Source organism: Raphanus sativus, chromosome 5 (genome assembly GCF_000801105.2).
Source record: "Raphanus sativus cultivar WK10039 chromosome 5, ASM80110v3, whole genome shotgun sequence".
NCBI classification, from domain to species: domain Eukaryota; kingdom Viridiplantae; phylum Streptophyta; class Magnoliopsida; order Brassicales; family Brassicaceae; genus Raphanus; species Raphanus sativus.
The window spans coordinates 37,030,693-37,052,764 of NC_079515.1; the positions used below are offsets into that span (position 1 = coordinate 37,030,693).

Genomic DNA, 22,072 nt, shown 5'->3' on the forward strand with positions numbered 1-22,072 from the left:
TTTAAAAAATAAATATAAAAGTAAATTAATATATTTAATTTTTTAAAAAGAAATAAAGTTTTACATTCAAAATATCAACTACATATATTATAAATATTGATTTATCATTTTTGAATAAAAGTATAAAATATCAACTAATTATATATAATTTTTTTATTGCGAAACGCTCTACCAAAAATTCTATATGAAAGCATTGAACAAAAAACATTTAGAAAACGTTAGTATTTTTTTTAATTGATTTTCTAAATGATTTTATAATAAATGTCGATTGAATAATAATAAACATAATGTTTATGCTAATGCTCTGCCACTCAAACTGTAGTTTTGTATTCTCAATAGCAATATTGTATTCTCTTTCAGACTCCAGTTGTGTCTATTGAGAATAAACAAATAAAGAGAGTGAATTATTTTTTTGAAACACTAATATTCGCTAGGGTCCGTCAACCCCGCGCATCTGATGATCACCTTGGTTTTTCAACTGAAAGGCATGGATTGTGCATATGGTCGTACCTATTTAACTAAGATGTCTCAATAATTTAAAATCATGATTATCTCATAATTACGTAATTATGTGTACAATTTTGAATTTTGGTATTAGAAATATATACCAAGTGAAGTGATCATCACCACAACTAGCAGTCTAGCACCAAGGTCTTGATCTCTTCGTGGCTAGCTTTGTTATTTCGTAGCTCAAAAAGGGACACTCGTCCACGTAAAATTAATAGTTCAAAAGATCAGCGTTACTTTCAATTCTCAAGTTGTATAAGCTGTGACATCAATAGATTGACCAACCATCAAAATGCTAAAAAGTCTTGATTTTGTCATCTTTCCCTTGATTGAGACCTTAAAATCCCATGATTTGTATAATGATTATTTTTTTGCTAAAATGATTTGTATAATGATTCTCTAGCTTAAATCTAGTCTTTGTTTTTAATAATGTTGTGAGTGATAAATAACATGTTATATCATGACAATACACTTAATTTTTGTAGCTATACTGTCACTAAGTTTGAGTAAGTTTATTGGTTCAAAATAATAGTAGTATTTTTTACTGTAGTGTTTGGTTACATACGAATACGATTGACTAATATATGTATTAGGCCGTTCGACCAAGCTTCAAAAGTAGATGAACTAACCTTATAAATTTGGGCCTCCAGATGATACACATGCACATATCAAAACTATATATATTTGGCAAAAAAAAAAACTGTATCATGATATCACATATATTGCCAAAGTAGATGGACTAAATATTAATAACAAAACAACTGTATGACCTACAGACCTAGTGGAACATTTCATTAATTAGGACATAACCATAATTTCGGGTCCTATATTGAAATGGATAGCCATGATGTAACTGATGGTGTCGATGGATGACAATAATAATTGTGTATATGTATTCCATCAGTTTTAAAATGATTCTTACAAATTTCAAATATACTAAAAACATCTTAAAATTTTATTACAAATATATATTTATTGATTTGTGATTAATTTTTTTTTATTTTACCAATCAAAATCTAATAATCATATTTTTTTGAAATTTACAATTTATAATTATTACATGCATTATAAATATAAAAATGTATTTAAAAAAAAAATCTAAAACAGAAATCTTTAGAGAGAGAGAGAGAGAGAGAGAGAGAGAGAGAGAGAGAAAAAGAGAGAGAGAGAGAGAGAGATGTTCTACCACCTCAGCACAATAATAGGTAGTTTGATACTTTTACTTATTCAATTCATTTGGTTAGTTTTCACTTACTCCAATATTAAATTGAGTTAATTTGCTGAAAATACATAAAAACTAAGAAATTAGCTATTTATCCTAAACAGTGAAAGTGAAACTAGGTACATATGTATATAAAATAACAATTATTTTCTTTTGACAATTAATTTTGATATGCTCGGTGTGGAAGAGGAGCTCGGGACGGGAAACAACGTCGTGGTGGAGCTGGGCGTCGAGCCGGAGGCGGTGGAGGCGGAGGATCCGGAGCTGAGTCCGGCGGAAGAGAACAAGGTGGAGGAAAAGGAGCGGAGGTGTCGTGGTGGAGCTGGACGTCGAGTCGGAGGCGGGGGATCCAGAGACGAGTACGGCGATGGAAGCGGAGATCCGGTAATGACTACAGCGGTGGAGGCGGATTCATCCAAAGGTAAGTGCGGCAGAAGAGGAGGCGGCGGAAAAGGAAGGGGAGGAGAAGGAAGAGGAGAGGGTGGGGCTGTGCGTTGAGGAGGCAGAGAGAGTGGGGCTGTGCATTGAGGAGGAGAGTGCGGCGGAGTTCCGGCGGTGAAAGGCTGTGGGGAGGAGGAGAGGATAAAAAGAGGAGGTGTGGTGATTAGGTATTATCAAAGATGAAGGGCACAATAGTCTTTAAAATAAATACACAGTTGCTAACACTGTAAATTGGTATATAGCTAAATACGAGATATGTTGTGTGTACCTACTGCAATTTCTCTATTAAATTCTCGTTAGCAAAATAAAAACTAAATGTTAGAACCAGAAAATGTATTAAATTACGATATGGTATTTATTTGATTGAGATGTTCTTGTTTAACTGACTCTTTCAAAACTGGTAGACCAACTTAATTTGCAGCTTAAACCAACAAGCGTGATTTCTTTAAGAAAACAAAGAAAATAACATATTGACATTAATTTTCTCCATCGAGTGAAAATACACTTTAACTAGAATTATACTATTATACTATTATAATATAATAGAATAAGTTAACTAGAATTATAATTAAAATACACTTCGAAATTGCTAGTGACTTTGGAAGAAATTCATAAGCAAATAGAAGTAAAACCGTGTGGAAAAAGTTCTTAAGCAAAAAAAAAAGTCAGCGTGGATAAATATGTTAAAACTCATATTCATCGATATAAAAGTGTACGGTTAAACCTATAAGGTAGAAGATGTCAACTGACTTAAGAAATTACAGTTTTGTTTTTTTAACATAAACACATCAATATATAAATAATCTAAATATGTATAATTAATTAAATATATATTTTTTATATTTTAATTGCATATGTATAACAGTATAAGATAATGTGTTTTAACTACAAAAATAAAAATAAAATAAAACAAGCAATTTAATGTTCTTCCCTCGAACATCGTCATTTTAAAATCGTATATGCATATATAATAAATGTATATATTTCATTTATAAATCTTATACTATATATAAGCACAACATAACATATTAAAAGCAATCAATTAATATAGTATATAGTTTTACAAAAAAAAAAAAATAGTATATAAGAGGTACATGGACGGTTGAGTATTAAATGTTATCCATGTAAAATCCACAACCGATCCCCTTTTTCAGGTTTACTCCTGGTCTTGATTCTTCTACCGTCTAATAAATGAAGCCAAGTAACAATTTTTGTAGCAATGAAAGAAACACAGTGTTCTTAAAACATTTTAAGCGATAGACTATAGCGATTATTTCTAAGTTATCTATAAATTTATAAATATAAGAATAATTATATAAATTTTAATTTTATTAATTATGATAATTAAAATAGTATATTATAAAATAATACTCCTTTCATTTTTAACGTATGATGTTTATAGAGTTTATGTTTCAATATGCAAAATATTTTTATTTTTACGTAACTTTTAATTTTATTAAATTTTTGTAACCAACAGTATTTTATTCTCTATTTGTAATTTGTTGGATAGTTCTATTTTACTTTTGATGAAATCTTTAGACAAAATATAACTTTCTTAATTGTTGTGTATATGTCTAAAATATCATATATTTTGGAACACGTGAAGTATGATTTTTTTTATTTCTTTCATATTAAATTGAATTTTGTTTCAATTTATTAATACATACTAGTATATAATAGTTACATTTTTAGTTTTGTCATTACGTAATTATTAAAAATTTATAATATTTATTTTAAATGTAATTAGGAATAAAAGAGATAAATTAAAGTAAAATTTTGCATTGAAGTAAAAAATTACATTTATTTCATAACTGAAACTTTATTATACAACGACCCTTAATTGAAAATATAGAGTATTATATACTATTAGTCATGAGATTTAATCTGTTATAATACATATATTTAGTAAATTATTATAATTTGTAGAGTTTAGACCGTGTAAAATTTAAATTATGTCGAGTCACAGTAGTTAGAGTTTTCTTGAATACTTAAAAGAAAATTCATTATCAGATTCAACTTTTACTTGTGACTTCTTTCATATACTCAAATATTTGAAATATCCAGTCCACACGTTGTGACAGAAGAGCAAGTAGAGACTGTAGACGAGTTTTTGGAATGAATCAGTCAACAAGAGACTATAAATCCAGCAAAGGTCAACAAAGCAAAAAGTGACCGTACTCTCTCTCGGGAAAAGGTGAGCAATGATAGAGAGAGTACGAGTCTGCGAGACGGTGCACCGAAACGTACGTGGTTCGCTTCACTCTTACTTGTCGTCGCGTCGGTGCACTTTATACACTTTTTACTGAAACCAACCCCGCGTCTTCTTTTGGAATCTTGCGGCTACGTTCTTTTGGTCTGTTTGCATATCTTTTTCTTCTTGATACCATAATATTTTTTTAATAAAAATGATTTTACCCTTATAGAGAATCCTCTCTGGCACAGTGGCACTATTTAATTCGTCATTGTGCTTCTTAGCTGGCCACCGGCTGTTACGCGATCGCTCTCTCATCCTTTGACTTTATTTCTTGCTACTGCGTAACCATTTACTACCAAGAACTAACCATTTAGTAGTATCAGTTAACAACGGGTTTTAGCATCTAATCTTGTCTATTGGTGTTATTTATAATCTGAGCCGAGTTTTTCATAAGTTTCTTTGGTAATTAATCATGTTAAAAGGAAGTTAAGTTGGACAAAATTTCCGATTGGTGCAAGTCATTTTTGCTTATTTTTCTGTATCTTTCTAATTTCGTGAGATGCTCTCATAATGACTTTCCATAGTTTTTTACTTGGGGAAATGATTCCAATTGTTAAAAGATTATTCAACTTGTACCTATTACATGTTGGTTTATTATTACTACTAAAAAGTATATAATCATTGAATGCATTTAATTGGGGACCAATAAACTTTACACGAACCAATTATAATTATGCAATCGTATTTAAGAAGCTTATATGATTATATAATTGTCCGATGTAAACTAATGAAATCGGACTGTCGTAATTACCATTTAACAGATCTCAAGATTCTCGTAGACATTAAAAAGTGTCATTAACTTGAATGAATGCCGTCAAAAAGATACGGTTGTCTCCATGTTAGGTACGGTGTCGTACTTGAAAGCAGACATCAGCCTCGTGGTTTGATGTGAACTTGACACGTCGTGAGCTTACCGACGTCTCTGTACGGTCCGAAGTTACGTCAAAGTATACCCTTTTTAAATAGTTTTTTTCAAAATGTAAATAGTTAATGTGCTAAGAACTGAATCTAATAGGCAGCCTACTAATATGCTTGGTTTTATATAGTTTCGAGATCAATCGAAATAGATATAATGGAATCCAAGTTCACGATTTTGTGATCAGGAAACATCTATTTTTCCGTGAAATAGTATTATTTGTTGGATGTTTCCAATTCAAATGACCGCATATGGATTATATATAAACAAAAAAAAAAACAGGATGACTTACATTTCGATAATGCTACTGTATTGTTTGTTTGAGTATTTGAAACTGGTATTATCACGTTAATTAAATTTGTCACGAGTTTGTGAACTTAGTATAAATGTTGAAAGTTCTGGATTCATTAGAACTTTGATAAAAGGAATGCCACGGTAATATACTAACATTAATTAGTTGGGTTTCTGATTAACAAAACAAGTGACCTTCCTTGCTAGTACTATTTCTCAAAAAAAAAAACTTCCTTACTAGTTACTACTATTAACCATTCACTCATTGACATCCGAGCCGACAGTTGTATCCACTTATTAGTATATACTATATATATTTCAAAATACTAGTGTTAATGCTCGATGAAGGGAATAAAATCAGCCCAATATATACAACTTATTGATTTTATGATTCTTGTTATCCGGATACATATGTCAAATATCTTTTTGGTATCTGTTTCTAAAGGATTCTAAAAACCAAGTACTAAAAGTTTACAATTTTTTGTTTGAATTATACACATACTTATAGATCCAAACTTTTATTTATACGACGTCTATGTTAAAATGGGCATAACTGTATCTATATACTTGTAACCAGCATTTATGCGTAGCTGATATTATTAGTTAGAGATATAACCACTGATAGTAATACATGGTTTCCTAACAAAAAAATTGCCTATTAATCATTTCAAATCGACGTGTTTGAGTGAATTATAACCATGTGGTTTTGTATGATAACTTTGAGTTCGCTTGGTACTGAGTTATTTCTTTCAATCAAATCAAAGCTGTTAGGATCTTTTCATTTATAAAAGTGGGTAAAATGGTAGAATGAGATATAGGGTACAACTTTTTTTTTTGGAAGTGGGTACAACTTTGTTGAATCGGATTATTTAAGTGCTATGATCCATAATAACAAATAACATTGAAATTTTTTAATCAACCGTATGCTGGTGAAAAGTAGTTGTGATTGTCTGATTTTTTAAGCAGTTCATTATCGTAGCATGTTTCAAACCAAAACAACGCTTCAACCTCTGATTATTTGTATTCTCATCAAACTGTATTATTAATCAAACCCGTAATGGCATTAGTACATTAATGCAATGCAAAAAGAGTGTACTGAGATTACTTTTGGAATAATTTATTTGGCATATCTCATACGCGCATGTGCACGGAGCACGGTGGCTTTATGCTAAGTTTTTTTTTTTTTTTTTTTGCTAAAGCTTTATGCTACGTTTCGACCGATGATTTAACATAATATTGCTATTATTTTTCTCTCTTGGGGACAAATTAATTATTGTTATGCGTACTTTAGGCAAATATTAATATATACGAATTTAATGTTTATCTTGTCGGTTATGCTGAAACGAGTATTTACGTGGTGTATCACATCAATTCGCTTCTATAAAAATATTTTTATACATTTTTTTCAACGAGGAGAAATCCATTTTTCTTATCTCTAAAACGTATCTTTTTCTTTACGCGTCTCATTTTATCCATGTACGATGATATAATAGTATAAATGTACGTATCTCACTACGTACGTATGATGTGTAAAAGTTACGCATACATGTGACCTCTTGTTCAAACTCACTTTTTCTTCGCCGTATCAGTTTTGTAGTACATGTTAATATTTAAAATATATAAGGATACCTAAAGGTTTTAGTTTTAAAATGAACATTAAGATTTTTATTTTTGTAAACTAAAATTGTTAAAAAAATATATTGTTTGGTTAATTATGACAATATATATTCGCGTAAACCAGTAAATCATGATTGTCTAAGTTATGTCAATTTTATCTACCTTGGCGACCTTTCACTTTGGTTAACTTATGCCAATTAACAAAAAAAAATGCATCTATTAGGAATATTTGTTATCACCGTTGTAACTAATGTACACGTTTTTGGTTAATATCTGTTTATCGTTGGTCGATTGTATAATGGGTTAATATAAAATATACTAAATGACGTACCATTTGACTAAACTTGTTGCTGAATAAAGATGCATTCGGTTTAAAAGTTTAGATATGTTGAGTTTGTTAGAGGGACATATAAGCAGACAAGTCGCTATCAATTTAATTGTCAAGAGAAAGTGTATATATGCATGTATTATGTGGTACTCACCTCTTAAATATTAAACACATCACTTATTTTTGTTTGTTGTTGTTTGGTTTTGGTATATTTACAAAATAAAATCAATCTCCAAATATTTTTAATCCTGTTAATTCTGTCAACCCACCAAAAACACTACTAATATAATACAGTAGTATTCTGTGGGTCGCCACGAAAGGAAGAAAGAAATTTCTGTAATCGCAGTCGATTTAAAAAACCATCGTATGCTACTTTAAAATTGTAAACATTGATAAAACTCAAAAAAAAAAAATCCAACAAGTAGTATTCACCTAATAAAATTTCACGTATGCAACTACCTGATCATTTTAATATAGTGAAGTTAGAAATTCTACTTCAATCCAAAATAAATAATAGAAATTCTACTAATCCAATACTCCAGGAAATGGTCAAACTCAGATGGTAAAAAATGGGCTTAGTCATACAAGTATATATACTACTACTATTTATTATTGGGTTGCTGATTTTCAATGGAAGTTTTAAAAACTAAAAGCAAACATTATAAAGGTCATTATGAATGCCATTTACGAAAAAAAAAAAAACATTACAAAGGTCACGACTTAACATTATTATTATTTTATAAAATAAAAATTATCTGTAAAAAATGATTCAAGTAAAACTAATCAATCGCAAGTAGATCTGTATGGTCATCATATACATATTCCTAAACAAAATAGAAGTTACTTACATTAGTCTCTAAAATATTTTTTCAGTAAGTCATTATTTTCTGTAAATATAATCGTTAGTTAATAGTAATAATATTTGATAACCTTTAAATACTTTTTTTAGTTTTTGGATAATTAACTGAGTAAATAAAGTAAAATCTTAGTTGAACCTTTGACCTAGTATGAATATTCTGACAAACACGTGGTTAGAAATATCGCCGCTTCTCTCTCTCTCTCTATCTAAATCTCTCTCTATCCTGTCTTGTCGCTCTGGAGCTGGACGGTATTATTATATAAACTCCAGCGCTGAAGAGTTTTGTAACTTGCGATTTGTGAACTTCATCTTCTCCTTCTCACTCCAAGAAAAAAAAACAAGAACAAAGAGACCTCACGAATCATCCTCTCAAGAAACATACGAGATTCAAAAGAAGATTCAAGAAGAGTTAACAGAAAGTTTCAAGATTCCTTGAGCGAGCTTTTTCAAGTGCCAACCGTATATTCGAGGTACTTATTCATCTCCACCACGACCAAGTGTTCTTTTTTTTCAACTTCTCAGTGGGTTTATGCTCTATCTTCTAGATCCAAGAATTTCTGTTTTTTTTTTCTTTTTCAAACTCTGTTTCCTTGGCTGAATCTATTGATAAGTTGTGTGTATTTGTGTGTGTGTGAAACTTCACTTGGAGCTCTGTTTATAATATATTCACATCCCTGTTTATGTATTTATATATATAATGTATGAGTCAGATGTAACAGATTCTTGATGTTTCACTTTCAGGTCAGAGCCTCTCTGTTCTCATTGGGATCTGCTGAATGGGTGTATCATTCTCCTGTCCCTTCGCCGAGCAAGACGAAGTGGAGGCTGCTCTAGACTCCGTCACGGTTAAGTCCATAAGCTTAGGTGACGACGACGAGTGCAAAACTCCAAAGAGATCTGTCAACTTCAACGACAAAACTCTAGAGCCCACTATCTTGAAATCTATGGGATCTGGTGGTAAGATGGTTGTTGAGAAATCCGTTAGCTTCAAAGGGATGCAGCTAGAGAGGATGATCTCGCTTAACAGGTCGGTTTTGAAAGAAGATTACACCAAAGAGAATGGCTTTGAGCTAGAAGACAATGTCATCTCAGTTCTTGATCCGAGTAACCCTAAACATGAAGCTGCCATCAAGTTACAGAAAGTTTACAAGAGCTTCCGTACAAGGCGAAAGCTCGCGGATTGTGCAGTGCTCGTGGAGCAAAGCTGGTTAGTGTTTTTGATCTCAAGAACTCAAGAAGAAACTTCTTGTGTGTTTATTGTGATCTAATGTTTGTGTTCTGTTTCCATCAACAGGTGGAAGCTATTGGACTTTGCTGAGCTGAAGAGAAGCTCTATATCATTCTTTGAGATTGAGAAACACGAAACCGCGGTGTCTAGGTGGACTAGAGCTAGGACTAGAGCAGCTAAGGTTGGTAAAGGTTTGTCAAAGAATGAAAAGGCACAAAAGCTTGCTTTACAACACTGGCTTGAAGCTGTGAGTTGTAGAGAGAGACTAATCAATAGTTACATTTTTCTATTTTTCTACCACTTTTTTTGGATTGTAACTTAATCTAATCTTGGTTTTATGCAACAGATTGACCCAAGACATCGGTATGGACACAACTTGCACTTTTACTACAACAAGTGGCTTCATTCTCAGAGTAGAGAACCTTTCTTCTACTGGTAACTAACTAACTCTTTTTTTCCCATTAATTTCTTTCAAAAGGTTTAAGCTATCAAGAAGACTTAACTTAGATGTGTTTGATTGAAATGTATCAGGCTTGATATTGGCGAGGGGAAAGAAGTAAATATTATGGAGAAGTGTCCAAGATTGAAACTTCAGCAGCAGTGCATTAAGTACCTTGGTCCGGTTAGTATCTATTTCTATTACCTGCTCAACAAGTAACCTCCTTACCAACGAAACTAGAAACTTATTTCTTGTTGTTCTTGTCATGTTTTGTGTAGATGGAAAGGAAAGCTTATGAGGTTGTTGTGGAAGAGGGCAAGTTCTTCTACAAGAACAGTGGAGAAATGCTTCAAACTTCTTCAATGGAAGATAGTGATTCCAAATGGATCTTTGTGCTCAGCACATCTAAAGTGTTGTACATTGGGAAGAAGAAGAAGGGTGTGTTTCAACATTCAAGCTTCTTAGCTGGAGGAGCTACTGTTGCTGCAGGAAGATTAGTTGTTGAGAGTGGTGTTCTTAAAGCTGTTTGGCCACATAGTGGTCATTATCAACCTACTGAAGAGAACTTCTTGGACTTTCTTTCTTTCCTTGGAGAGAACAATGTTGATATCACTGATGTAAAGGTAAGAAAACAGATTTTGACTGATCTTAATTAAGTTTGTGAGGATTATTATTTTTCTTACAAGTGTTTTCTTTTGTGTGTATCAGATGAGTCCTACAGATGAAGATGAGTTCTCCATGTTCAAACAGAGAAGCACTCATATGAGAAACCATTCTTTGGAAGAGGATTTGGAGGCTGAGAAGACTGTGATGGCTGATCCAAGAGAGGAAGACACAACAACGGTGATGGCTAATATCGAAACACCAATAGTGATTGAGTCTGAATCAATGCCTTCAGAGCAGAGCTCACCAATAGGAGGAGGAGGAGAAGAAGAAGAAGCCAAGGAGAGTGAAGTAGTCAAGATTCCAGAAGAATCAATCCTAAAAAGGATAAATTCGAAGAAGGAAACTAGATCTTTCCAACTTGGGAAACAACTATCATGCAAATGGACAACAGGTGCAGGACCAAGGATCGGTTGTGTGAGAGATTACCCATCAGAGCTTCAGTTTCAAGCTCTGGAACAAGTCAACTTGTCTCCGAGAAGTGCTTTTGGTTCAAGACTCTACTTCTCCTCCTCCTCTCGAACGCAAAGGCATCAGATGTCACCGTTATGGCGAGGAATGTCATTACCTGCGGACATCACACAGTTATAACTTATAATTGATGAAAGTTATTGAAATCTTATCTATTCTTTTTGTGTGAATAGAGAAGATGATGACTTAGAAATTCTTTTGTATCATTTTTTTCTCCCCAGAGCAGCATTTCATTTGTTTAGTTGGTTTCTTGTGTAACAAGAAATCGCAGGTTAAAAAGTGTTTTAGATTCTTTTTCTAGGCTTTAAGACACGTTTTTAAAAACTGTTCTTCACTTTTACCTTTCCAGCTTGATTTTCAGGAAAACTCAGTGACCTATGGACTTGTGTTGTGGTATCAAGTTTGGGTTTTAAAAAGACCCATTAAAATGTTAGATTGCTCGGTACAACAAGAACCATGCCTAGTCCCATGCTTCTCTAGTCTCCACCTACCAAATGAAATCAAGTTTACTACTACTTATCAAAAGTAAACTGTTTTTTTTAAATGTCTACGTCACAATATGACGTTTTGGTTCTTACTTTTTTTTTCTTACGGCTGCAATGTCAACAGATATAGTTTGTTATTTTATTAGGGGTTGACTTTGTTATACCACCTCTAAAAACTTGAAAAAGAACATCAAAATTTAAACTATTTATCGTCGTGGATAGACCAAGTTAGATTGTTTGTGACAAAAAAAAGACCAAGTTATATTATTTTTTTCCCAGATAGAACAAGTTAGATATAAATCTTACATATGACGTCCATATATATCTGACATTTGATTTTATAATTATCATGATTAACAAGTTACTAACTAAAACTATTAAACGTATGTATGACTTTTTGTATTACTATAATATTTGATTCATTACTAAAAGTAGTAACTCACAACCAAACGAAACCAACAAAATCAATCCATGACATTTGAAAATTTCTCATTTGAGTCATGAATAACACTACTTGTATAAGTATAACTAATTTTACCACAAAAATCTACATTTTTGTAAAAATTCGAACAGATATATAATCATTTGTATTCTATACTTAAAATATTTGTATAAAAAATGACGAGTTAATCTCTATAAAAAAGGTCAAAATTAATGTTCTATACTTAAAATTTTGTTTATGTAATTCTCTAAGAGCCTATGTTTAAGAGAAACATGGCACTTTCCAAAGCTTTGCCATATCCAAATATACTGACTAAAATTTTGAAATATTACTAATTTAATACAAATGTAATTTTCGCTCTTTTTTTTAAATAAAGGAAATAAAGCGGGAAGCCTAAAACGGCAGAAGAAGCATGGTGAGAGCCATATATAGGTCGTTAGCTCATTTGTCGTTCCCTTCTCTGTTAAATACTTTCTCCTCTCTGTAACTAATCTCCACAACACAATTAAAATCCTAAACAAAAGAAACAAATAAAGCTTTCAAACTCCAAACAAAATGGCTCCAACACTCTCTACATTCCAATTCGCAGACCCAGCTGAAGTAACCGAGTTCGTAGTCAACAAAGGAAACGGCGTGAAGGGTTTATCCGAAACAGGAATCAGAGCCCTTCCTGATCAATACATCCAACCATTCGAAGAACGTCTCATCAACATGTTCGTCAACGAAACAGACGAGGCCATTCCTATCATCGACATGTCGAACCCCGACGAGGACAAAGTAGCTGAAGCTATCTGTGACGCTGCTGAGAGATGGGGTTTCTTTCAAGTGATCAACCATGGAGTTCCTCTTGAAGTTCTTGATAACGTTAAGGCTGCAACTCACAGGTTCTTTAATCTCCCAGTGGAGGAGAAGAGTAAGTTCACAAAAGAGAATTCTTTGTCCAGGAATGTTAGGTTTGGAACGAGTTTTAGTCCTCGTGCAGAGAAAGCTCTTGAGTGGAAAGACTATCTCAGTCTCTTCTTTGTCTCTGAAGATGAAGCTGAACAGTACTGGCCTGATGTTTGCAAGTGAGTTCAAAAGTAATATCTTTCTGTGTTTTAGTTACTTATTCATTTAGGTTTGGGAGTTCGGATACACATTCAAATTTAGATTGGAATTTTCAGATTTTGGGTTCAACTTCTTAAACTTCCTTCGGATTTTACATTTGATTGGATCATGTTTGTCAATAATATCTTGGATTCAGGTATATTAATTATACTTGGGTTCGAGTATATTAATACCATATAAATATAAAAATGAAATAGTGTTTAAGGTTATGAATACTTTTAGATATTATATCCAAATAAATAAAACATGGAGCATTTCATATTTGATATACTTATTTAAGTTTTAGCTATTTGGATTTTCGATTCTTTTTCGGGTTATCCAATCGGTTTTAGGTATATCTTATACCATTCTACAAAACCCCCGGGTTGAATACAGTTTTTTTTATCAGATTCGGTTAGAGTTTCGTTTTTTTTGTCCATACATAGATTCATATAAATAAACTTGATTTTGATTTTAGGAACGAAGCTCTAGACTACATGAACAATTCCAAGACAATGGTGAGAAAGCTTCTAAAGTACTTGGGGAAGAATCTCAATGTCAAAGAGCTAGACGAGACCAAAGAGCTACTCTTCATGGGTTCCATTCGAATCAACCTCAACTACTATCCCATCTGTCCTAACCCTGACCTAACCGTTGGCGTTGGTCGTCACTCAGACGTCTCCTCCCTCACCATTCTCTTACAAGACCAGATCGGTGGCCTCCACGTCCATTCTCTAACGTCAGGAAACTGGGTTCACGTACCCCCAGTTCCCGGATCCTTTGTGATCAACATAGGAGACGCCATGCAGATCTTGAGCAATGGTCGTTACAAGAGCGTGGAGCATCGTGTCTTAGCTAACGGTAGCAATAACAGAATCTCTGTTCCTATCTTCGTGAATCCAAAACCGGAGTCTGTGATTGGACCTCTTCCTGAGGTGATGGCTAATGGAGAGGAACCGGTTTATAGAGACGTTGTGTACTCTGATTACGTCAGATACTTCTTCAAGAAGGCACACGACGGAAAGAAAACCGTCGATTTCGCCAAGATATGATGGCAATTAGACCTAAAAGGAGTTTGATGTCTTGTTTTGTTTCCTGTTTGTGTTTGTGTAAGCGAATAAAGATGAAAGAAGACAAACATATGATGTCTTCTTGAAACTTTTTTGAAACTCTGTTCGGTATTGTGTTGTAAAACGTGTTACAGCAAGCAATAAGTAACCTTTAGAATTAGTGGTTACAAACGCATATAAGATTGACTTCAATGTTCAGACCACAACACACTTACTATTCATAGACATGTCTACCGAGGATACATAAAGTTCGGATCTTTTTTTTTTGTCTCATTCGATCAAGCCGACTCAAACATTTCTATCTATTTTTAACTCTTTTTAAAAAGTATGAATACGACCTAGTTCAAGTGGTAAAGTAGTTCCCCGTACCCATACAAAAGATTTTGTAGGATTAGTTTTTGGTATTAGAAAACTTTTAAAACCTCCACAGTTATCATAAAAAACCATGGTGAAAACAAAAATAAACATTTTAAAAAAAATTATAAACAAATCTGATCTTTAACAATAAAAAATATGATAAGTTATCATCTTAATTTCACATCATTCAATTATACTTTCATAATCCATCATACAAAAAAGATAGAAGAAAAAAAACTTGGAAAATTTTATAAATCAATTACAAAGATAAAAACATAATATGAAGACAAACCAAATCTAACCGTCAAAAACATGACAAGATATCATATTTGATTAGTTTCACATCATACAATTATGCTTTCATAATAAATCCCACAAAACCTTAGTAAAAATATATTAAATCAAAGCTTTTGGGAAGAAAGAAAAATTGGAAAACATTTGTAGATCAATTAGGTAAACGAAACACAATGCAAAAATAAGTGATTTAAAAACAATTAAAAACATGACAAAATACCATGTTCAATTATTTTCCCGCTATGCGATTATGCTCTTGTAATCAACCCTAGGAAAAAGCGATTTAACTCAAAAGCTTTTAAAAGGAAAAAAAATTGAAGATCAATTAAAAAGGTAATCAAACAAAACATAATATGAAAATAAACCAAACATGATATCTTTAACAATTAAAACAATCACATGATACAGTCAAACCTCTATAAATTAATAATGTTGGGACTACACCAAAACTATATTTTTTTATTAGTTTATAGAGATTATTAATTTATCGAGATACTAATTGAACCAAAACTTAATTTGAGACTATAAAATTATATTAATTTATAGAGATATTAATCTATCGATTATTAATTTAAAGAGGTTATACTGTACCATGTTTGATTAATTTCACGTTATGCAATTATGCTTTTGCAATCAATCATACAAGAACTTAGGAAAAAAACGTTTGAAATCAAAAGCTTTTAGAAGAAAAATTGAAACAATTCGAAGATCAGTTTGAAAGCAAAATGAACATAATGTGAAAACAAAACAAGCATGATATCTCTAACAATAAAAAATATGACAGAATACCATATTTAATTAGTTTTACATATGAAATTATGCTTCCTTAGTAAATCATACAAAAATTAGGATTTTTTTAATTAAAACCTTTTAGAATGAAAAAATAAGAAAAAATTGTTGATCAATTAGAAAGCAAAATGAACATAATGTGAAGTCTAATATCTATAACTATCGAAAATATGCTAGGATATCATGTTCAATTAGTTTTACATTATGAAATTATGCTTTCTTAATCAATCATAAATAAAACTTAGGAGAATGTTTTGAATTAAAAGATTATAGATGGAATTTTCTTTCTGGAAAATTTGGAGATCAACTAGAAATCAAAATGAACATAATGTTAAGAAAAAATAAACATGATATCTCTAACAATCAAAAATAGTACATGATATCATTTTGATTAGTTTCACATTATGCAATCATACTTTCTTAATCAATCATCCAGAAACTTAGGAAAATGTTTTAAATCAAAAGCTTTTAGAAGGATTTTTTTTTTGAAAATCTTGGAAATCAATTAGAAATCAAAATAAACATAATGTGAGGATAAACTGAAACAAGCATGATATCTCTAACGATAAAAAATATGATAGAATATCATATTCGATTAGTTTCACATTATGCAATTATGTTTCCTTAATAAATCATACAATACATAGCAAAAACGTTTTAAATCAAAATCTTTAAGAATGAAAAGAAATTGGAAATTTTTGGCGATCAATTAGAAAGCAAAATGAATGTAATGTGAAGACAAAACAAAAAGGATTATATCTAACAATAAAAATATGACATGATATCATGTTCGTTTAGTTTCACATTATGCAATTATGGTTCCTTAATCAATCATAAAAAACTTAGAAAAATGTTTTAAATCAAAAGCTTTTAGAAGAAAAACAAATATTGGAAAAATTCGGAGATCAATTAAAAAGGTAAAATAAACATAATGTGAAGACAAAACAAACATGACATCTCTAACGATAAAAATATGAAAATATCATGTTTGATTAATTTCACATTATGCAATTATGCTTCTTTAATCAGTCATACAAAAACTTAGGAAAATATTTTAAATTAAAAACTTTTTAGAATGAAAAAAAGTTGGAAAATTTTGGGATCAATTAGAAATCAAAATGAACATAATGTGAAGCCAAAATAAACACGATATCTCTAACAATAAGAAATATGGCATGCTATCATGTTCGATTAGTTTCACATTATGAAATTATGCATCCTAAATCAATCATACAAAAACTTAGAAAAATGTTTTAAATCAAAAAATTTTATAAGGAAAATAAATTGTGGAAAATTTCGGAAAATGCTAAATGAACATAATGTTAAAACAAAACAAAATACAGAATATTTCTAACAATCAAAAATATGATAAGATATCATGTTCGATTATTTTCACAGCATGATTTTTAAGAGAATAAAGAAGAAAGAAGAGTCTTATAATGATGTCTTCTTGAAACTATGTTCTGTATTGTGTTGTATAACTATCATTTACCAATACAGTTTCTCTTTTATCAGAGACTTACGTGTTACAAACGCAAGAACTTAAAACCCTAGTTAGTAGCTTTGTCCACTCAGAGTCTTGTTTGACAAGAATATGTGCTGGTTAGTTCTTTCTTAATCATCATGAGTCATGATCTTCTTCATGTTTTGGACGTTGTTCTTCATTAACATGATCAAGAAAATCAACATCTTGGTTGAATTCAAAGATCTTCTTCTCCCTGAAGTAATTGATCAGGAAGTACCAACCAACTGATCCTACGGTCATTAAACCGCAAATGAGGTACACAATCTTAGTAGCAAACACAATGATCAACATCAGAAATGCTGAAGGTACCAAGCACATAATCACCAGCCCTGGTATATTCAGCGGGACACGGTAAGGTCTCTTTAGCTCAGGTAGTTTCTTTCTCAACCAAAGGAAAGACGCAAACTCTAGGTACATCCCTAACGTGTACAAGAAGTTAGCTGAGGAGATGATGTCAGTGAAGTTCATGTAGGACAATCCAAGAGACATGAGAGCAGAGAGTAGAATCCCAACCCAAGGAGTGTTGAACCATTTAGATCTTACCCCAAAGAACTTAGGTAAGAACCCTAGTTCCGCCATACCCTCCAGCTGATAAGCACTACTACTTAACTGAGCTTCAAAGAGTCCTATACTTGATAAGACAGCGCCAATCTCAATCCAGATCTTCAGCCATGTTCCTGCAATCATCTCAGCTGCTTCTGCGTGAAACCCTGTTTCCCATCTGCTCTGGTCCACCGAGACAGCACCAGTGACAGCGAGAAGAGGGATCAAGTAAGCTAAACAAGTGAAGATCACAGCGACAAGAAGCGCCAAGGGGAACGTCTTCTGAGGGTTATCCACTTCTCCTGCAAGAGTGCTTACATTGTCCCAAAAATTCAAGTTCCAGAAGAGTGTGTTGAAGTAGAGATTCCAATCCTTTTGCTTGTCTCCCAAGCTACCCCAACGATGAGGTTGGATCTTAGGGATTGCTATAGCCGACATGACAAGGAAAGGTGATAGAGACACCAAGCCGAGAACAACAGCTGCGTAACCGACAATGGCTAGACCAGTGTAGTTAAGGAAAGATAAGACCACCGTTGTTGCGAATATGCAGACGTTTCGTGGCCATCCTGATTCAAGAACAGGGAATAGCTTCTCCAAGTAAGTGACACAGAGTACAGGAAAGGAAGCAACGTTGATCACACCACTCAAGTACTTCAAGGAGCCCATCATCGAGCCTACGAATGCGCCAAAAGCTCGATGCGCCCATATTACAAACCCTCCGTTGCCTGAGATAATATTCAAACAAACTAAGAAAGTAGTTTTCTTGTACAAGAAGTAACCTTTAGAATTATAGTCAGATAGATAGACTATAATGTTCAGACCACAACACACGCAATGTTCATTGTAAATGTTTGTATTGTTTGATAGGACCTGCTCAACATTTCTATCGATCATAGGACAAAAAATTTAAACCCTTAGAATTTATATATTTATCTATAGTTTAATAATTATTATTTACAATAGTTAGTATTAATTTTTTATAATTTCGTGATGAAAATAATTAAAATATATATTTAAAATATTTTTGGATTTTTTTTGAAAAATAATATTATTGGATTTTACTATGTTTAAAATTTTAATTTTTTTTACCTGGAAATGCGGTGGAGAGTTCTGCGGTAATCAGGGCTTCAGGGACACTCCATATGAAAGGGAAAATGAGGAAACCAAGAATCGCTAGAAGCGGTCCAGCCGCTTGAACCGCCGGTTCTTCTCCAAACGGCCCACCTGCGACTTCGAAGTAAATAAGGAAAATCAAAGGGACCAAAGTCAGTTTCTTTGCGGTTGATCCGCTTGAATCGGTGGTTGTTACTGGGAGCTCGTGGCTATCTCTTGATGTTTCTGTTGTTGCCATCAATGTTTTTCTTATTCTCTAATTGGATTCAAAATTTAAGATCAAGGAATCTTATAAGTAGTTGCAGAATACAAAACTATTCGAGGAACGTGTTCGTGTTGTTTTTTCAAAAAAAAAAAAAAAAAAGTGTTCGTGTTGTTGCATGTAATTTGGTTAGTCAGTTAAGACATCAGACCGAAGCTTAGCTGGATATTTGGAACCATCCAAACTCAGTGTGTTTGTTTGTTCTTATATCATAAAAAAAAATATTAATCAATTTGTTTTTATTATTCTTTTTGGTGATAGATCCATCAAACTCCACGTTTATCGGGAGATTATAGAGAAAGGGTTAGAGTTGTTTCCGGTGAAGTATGACTTATAATAGTAGTTTAGGGTGCTTCACCACCCATCTTTCCACCTACTCCGGCTTGGACTAGCTAGTGTACATAAAAAAACTTTGAAAAAAAAAACTGAATATTCATCAACATGGTGCATAATATATCCCCTTAAAAACTGAATATTCGTCAACGGAATCTTGAACTTTCAGTTGAACCATTATAATTGGATACTACAAAGTTCAGTCTATTTACTTTTGACTATTATTCTATAAAATTTCGAAGAAAATAATAATGTTTTACAATGCTAGTAAAAGATAAATGTCACATAATTGTCTATGACGTAGAATGGTTTCATGCTAACCGGGAACCGACACTGTCAAACCGGTTACACTAATATCCGAAATGAACGAACCAGGATTAAAGCAAACAGAATCAAAGGTTACACTAAAAAAAGTCACAAATAGTAACCGATGTTTCACACAAACAGAGACAGAATAAATGTCACATAATTTTCCCATAAATGTCTATGAAATACGAACAATTTCATGCTAACCGGAAACCAACACTGTCAACCCGATTAAAACTACATCCAATATGAATTAACTAGGATTAAAACAAACAGAATCAAAGGGACTAACACATCCAAAGACAAAACACCTTAGTAAGGTGGACGCTTTTCGCTTTTTTTTTAACTTCCCAATTGAATCCGCCGGATTCGGGATTGATCTCTGCAGATTCCGTGAATCCTATGCATACCTCTGACTCTCTCTTTAGTCTAGCAATCAATCATCTAAGAAGTAGTATGATCCTGCAAGCTTTTGCTCTCTGTCCTTGGTGGACTCTAACTTGTTGATCCTTGGCCTGAAGTTAGTAGGATCTCGTCTGAATGTGATGTTCAGGTGCTGCAAAAGGAGCTAGCAAGTTAGCTCAATTGTTCATAGAGGATTTTATAAAAACATGAATACTACTGTTTGATTTACCGATAAGAAAAGGTTCATCCCACTGGTGAGTGACTGTGGAGAGTGAGCAGTACACTTGACACCAGGTTGTCCTTCGTACACGATAACTTTATCCGCAAGATAGGTCGCCATCATAAAGTCATGCTCAACAACAAACGCGGTTTTCTTTGCGTGTAGGATGAACCGCTTTATGACTTTCGAAGCTGTGATCCTTTGCTCTGAGTCTAGATGCGCACTTGGCTCATCAAGCAGATAGATATCTGCAGGCTTCCCTAGACACAAAGTTATAGCAACCCTCTGCCTCTCTCCACCAGAGAGTTTGTTTACCGCTTGATCCAACAGCTCCTCAATCTGAAGCGGTTTCATTACATCCGACACAAACTGAGGATGCGTGTATGCGTCACGTATCCTATCATGCAGGAGCTGTCTCACTGTACACTCACGCTTTGAATCGTTTCCTTGAGGTTTGTACGACACGTTAAACTCTGGCATCTCTGGTTCTACACCATCTTCACTTGGGAATGCACCTGCCTGCATTAGTAATACATTATAGAGGTTACATCCTTCAAAGTGTAAGACACAAGGAACAGAGAAACTTTACCAGCATCCTGATGAATGTTGTTTTCCCAGTACCGTTCTCTCCAAGCATCACAATAATCTGAGAGTCTGTGAACTCTCCTTCCATTACATCCAGCTTGAAGTCTCCAAGTTTCTTACACATGTTAGGGTACTTGTATCTTGCATAAGACTTCACTTCCCCTTCGCTCTCTTGTGGTGTATCAGAAACCTAGACAAGAAACAACATATCAGTCACAAACTCTCCTGACGAGAACCCATTAGTAAAGCCTTACCTTAAAGGTCAGAGACTCATCTCTGAAACGCAAGTTTTCAGTGGGGACAAAACCAGCTAAGAATACATTGATTCCTTCTCGGACAGAGAAGGGGAGAGTCACGACACCATAAGCTGTCGGCTTTCCATACAAACAACAAACGAAGTCCGACAAGTAGTCAAGTACACTGAGGTCATGCTCCACCACAATCACGTAGCTGCAAAGAACAACATCAGTTTGTATTCAAGAACAAAAGAGAGGATCATTAAGAAGAGATGATGATAGAACCAAACTTGTCATGTTTGAGGAGGGAGCGTATAACTTGAGCAGCTTTGAGTCTCTGCCTCACATCTAGGAAGTTAGATGGTTCATCAAACACATATATGTCTGCCTTCTTGAGACAAACTGCGGCAATGGCGAACCGTTGTAGCTCTCCACCAGATACTTGTGTTGCTTCACGGTCCAAGAGGTGGTTCAAGTCCATAGCATCACAAATCTCCGACATCATTCCTCTTTCGTCCAGCTTCTCAAGGACCGTCCCAAGCAAACCTTTAGCAAACTTTCTTTATAGCATCGACATGTTGTGGCTTCATAGCAGTCTGCACACAAGGAGAGGCATCAAACTCGCTTAATTAGAAACAAATATTATCTGAGATTTATGAGACCTTAAATATTTTTAGTTTAATCTTCCATATTTTTTTTGACAATTTAGAGTCTATGTGACTTATGTGTAATAGCTATTTATAATTAGAGATTCAAAACAAATGTTATTTAAAATTTTAGAGGTT

The 22,072-nt window shown here is 33.2% G+C and overlaps 5 protein-coding genes across 5 annotated transcripts in view; 2 read left to right on the forward strand and 3 right to left on the reverse strand.

Moving 5' to 3' along the window:
• The first annotated feature begins 8,627 nt into the window (after positions 1-8,627).
• LOC130512441 (IQ domain-containing protein IQM2-like) lies at positions 8,628-11,562 on the forward strand. The gene is made up of 7 exons (XM_057010440.1): positions 8,628-8,905; positions 9,177-9,642; positions 9,730-9,910; positions 10,010-10,098; positions 10,195-10,285; positions 10,381-10,725; positions 10,811-11,562. Exons 2-7 carry the CDS (start codon positions 9,212-9,214, stop codon positions 11,354-11,356), a joined length of 1,683 nt encoding a protein of 560 aa, XP_056866420.1. The 5' UTR covers positions 8,628-8,905; positions 9,177-9,211; the 3' UTR covers positions 11,357-11,562.
• A 1,132-nt stretch (positions 11,563-12,694) lies between these two features.
• Positions 12,695-14,516, forward strand: LOC130512442 (feruloyl CoA ortho-hydroxylase 1-like). Its single transcript, XM_057010441.1, has 2 exons — positions 12,695-13,230; positions 13,728-14,516. Exons 1-2 carry the CDS (start codon positions 12,719-12,721, stop codon positions 14,299-14,301), a joined length of 1,086 nt encoding a protein of 361 aa, XP_056866421.1. The 5' UTR covers positions 12,695-12,718; the 3' UTR covers positions 14,302-14,516.
• A 2,864-nt stretch (positions 14,517-17,380) lies between these two features.
• LOC108861226 (probable polyamine transporter At3g13620) lies at positions 17,381-19,182 on the reverse strand. The gene is made up of 2 exons (XM_018635054.2): positions 18,917-19,182; positions 17,381-18,552 (listed from the first exon to the last, which is right to left on the reverse strand). The coding sequence occupies exons 1-2, from the start codon at positions 19,176-19,178 to the stop codon at positions 17,381-17,383; spliced, it is 1,434 nt and encodes a 477-aa protein (XP_018490556.1). The 5' UTR covers positions 19,179-19,182.
• A 755-nt stretch (positions 19,183-19,937) lies between these two features.
• Positions 19,938-21,853, reverse strand: LOC130512443 (ABC transporter E family member 1-like). Its single transcript, XM_057010442.1, has 5 exons — positions 21,578-21,853; positions 21,306-21,501; positions 21,056-21,241; positions 20,476-20,985; positions 19,938-20,397 (listed from the first exon to the last, which is right to left on the reverse strand). The coding sequence occupies exons 1-5, from the start codon at positions 21,790-21,792 to the stop codon at positions 20,278-20,280; spliced, it is 1,227 nt and encodes a 408-aa protein (XP_056866422.1). The 5' UTR covers positions 21,793-21,853; the 3' UTR covers positions 19,938-20,277.
• Positions 21,836-22,072, reverse strand: part of LOC130495008 (MAP3K epsilon protein kinase 1-like) — a 7,294-nt gene continuing 7,057 nt past the window's right edge. Inside the window, exon 23 of the mRNA XM_056985895.1 lies at positions 21,836-21,883. Within this exon, the coding sequence (XP_056841875.1) occupies positions 21,836-21,883 (48 nt within the window). The remainder of the gene's footprint in view (positions 21,884-22,072) is intronic.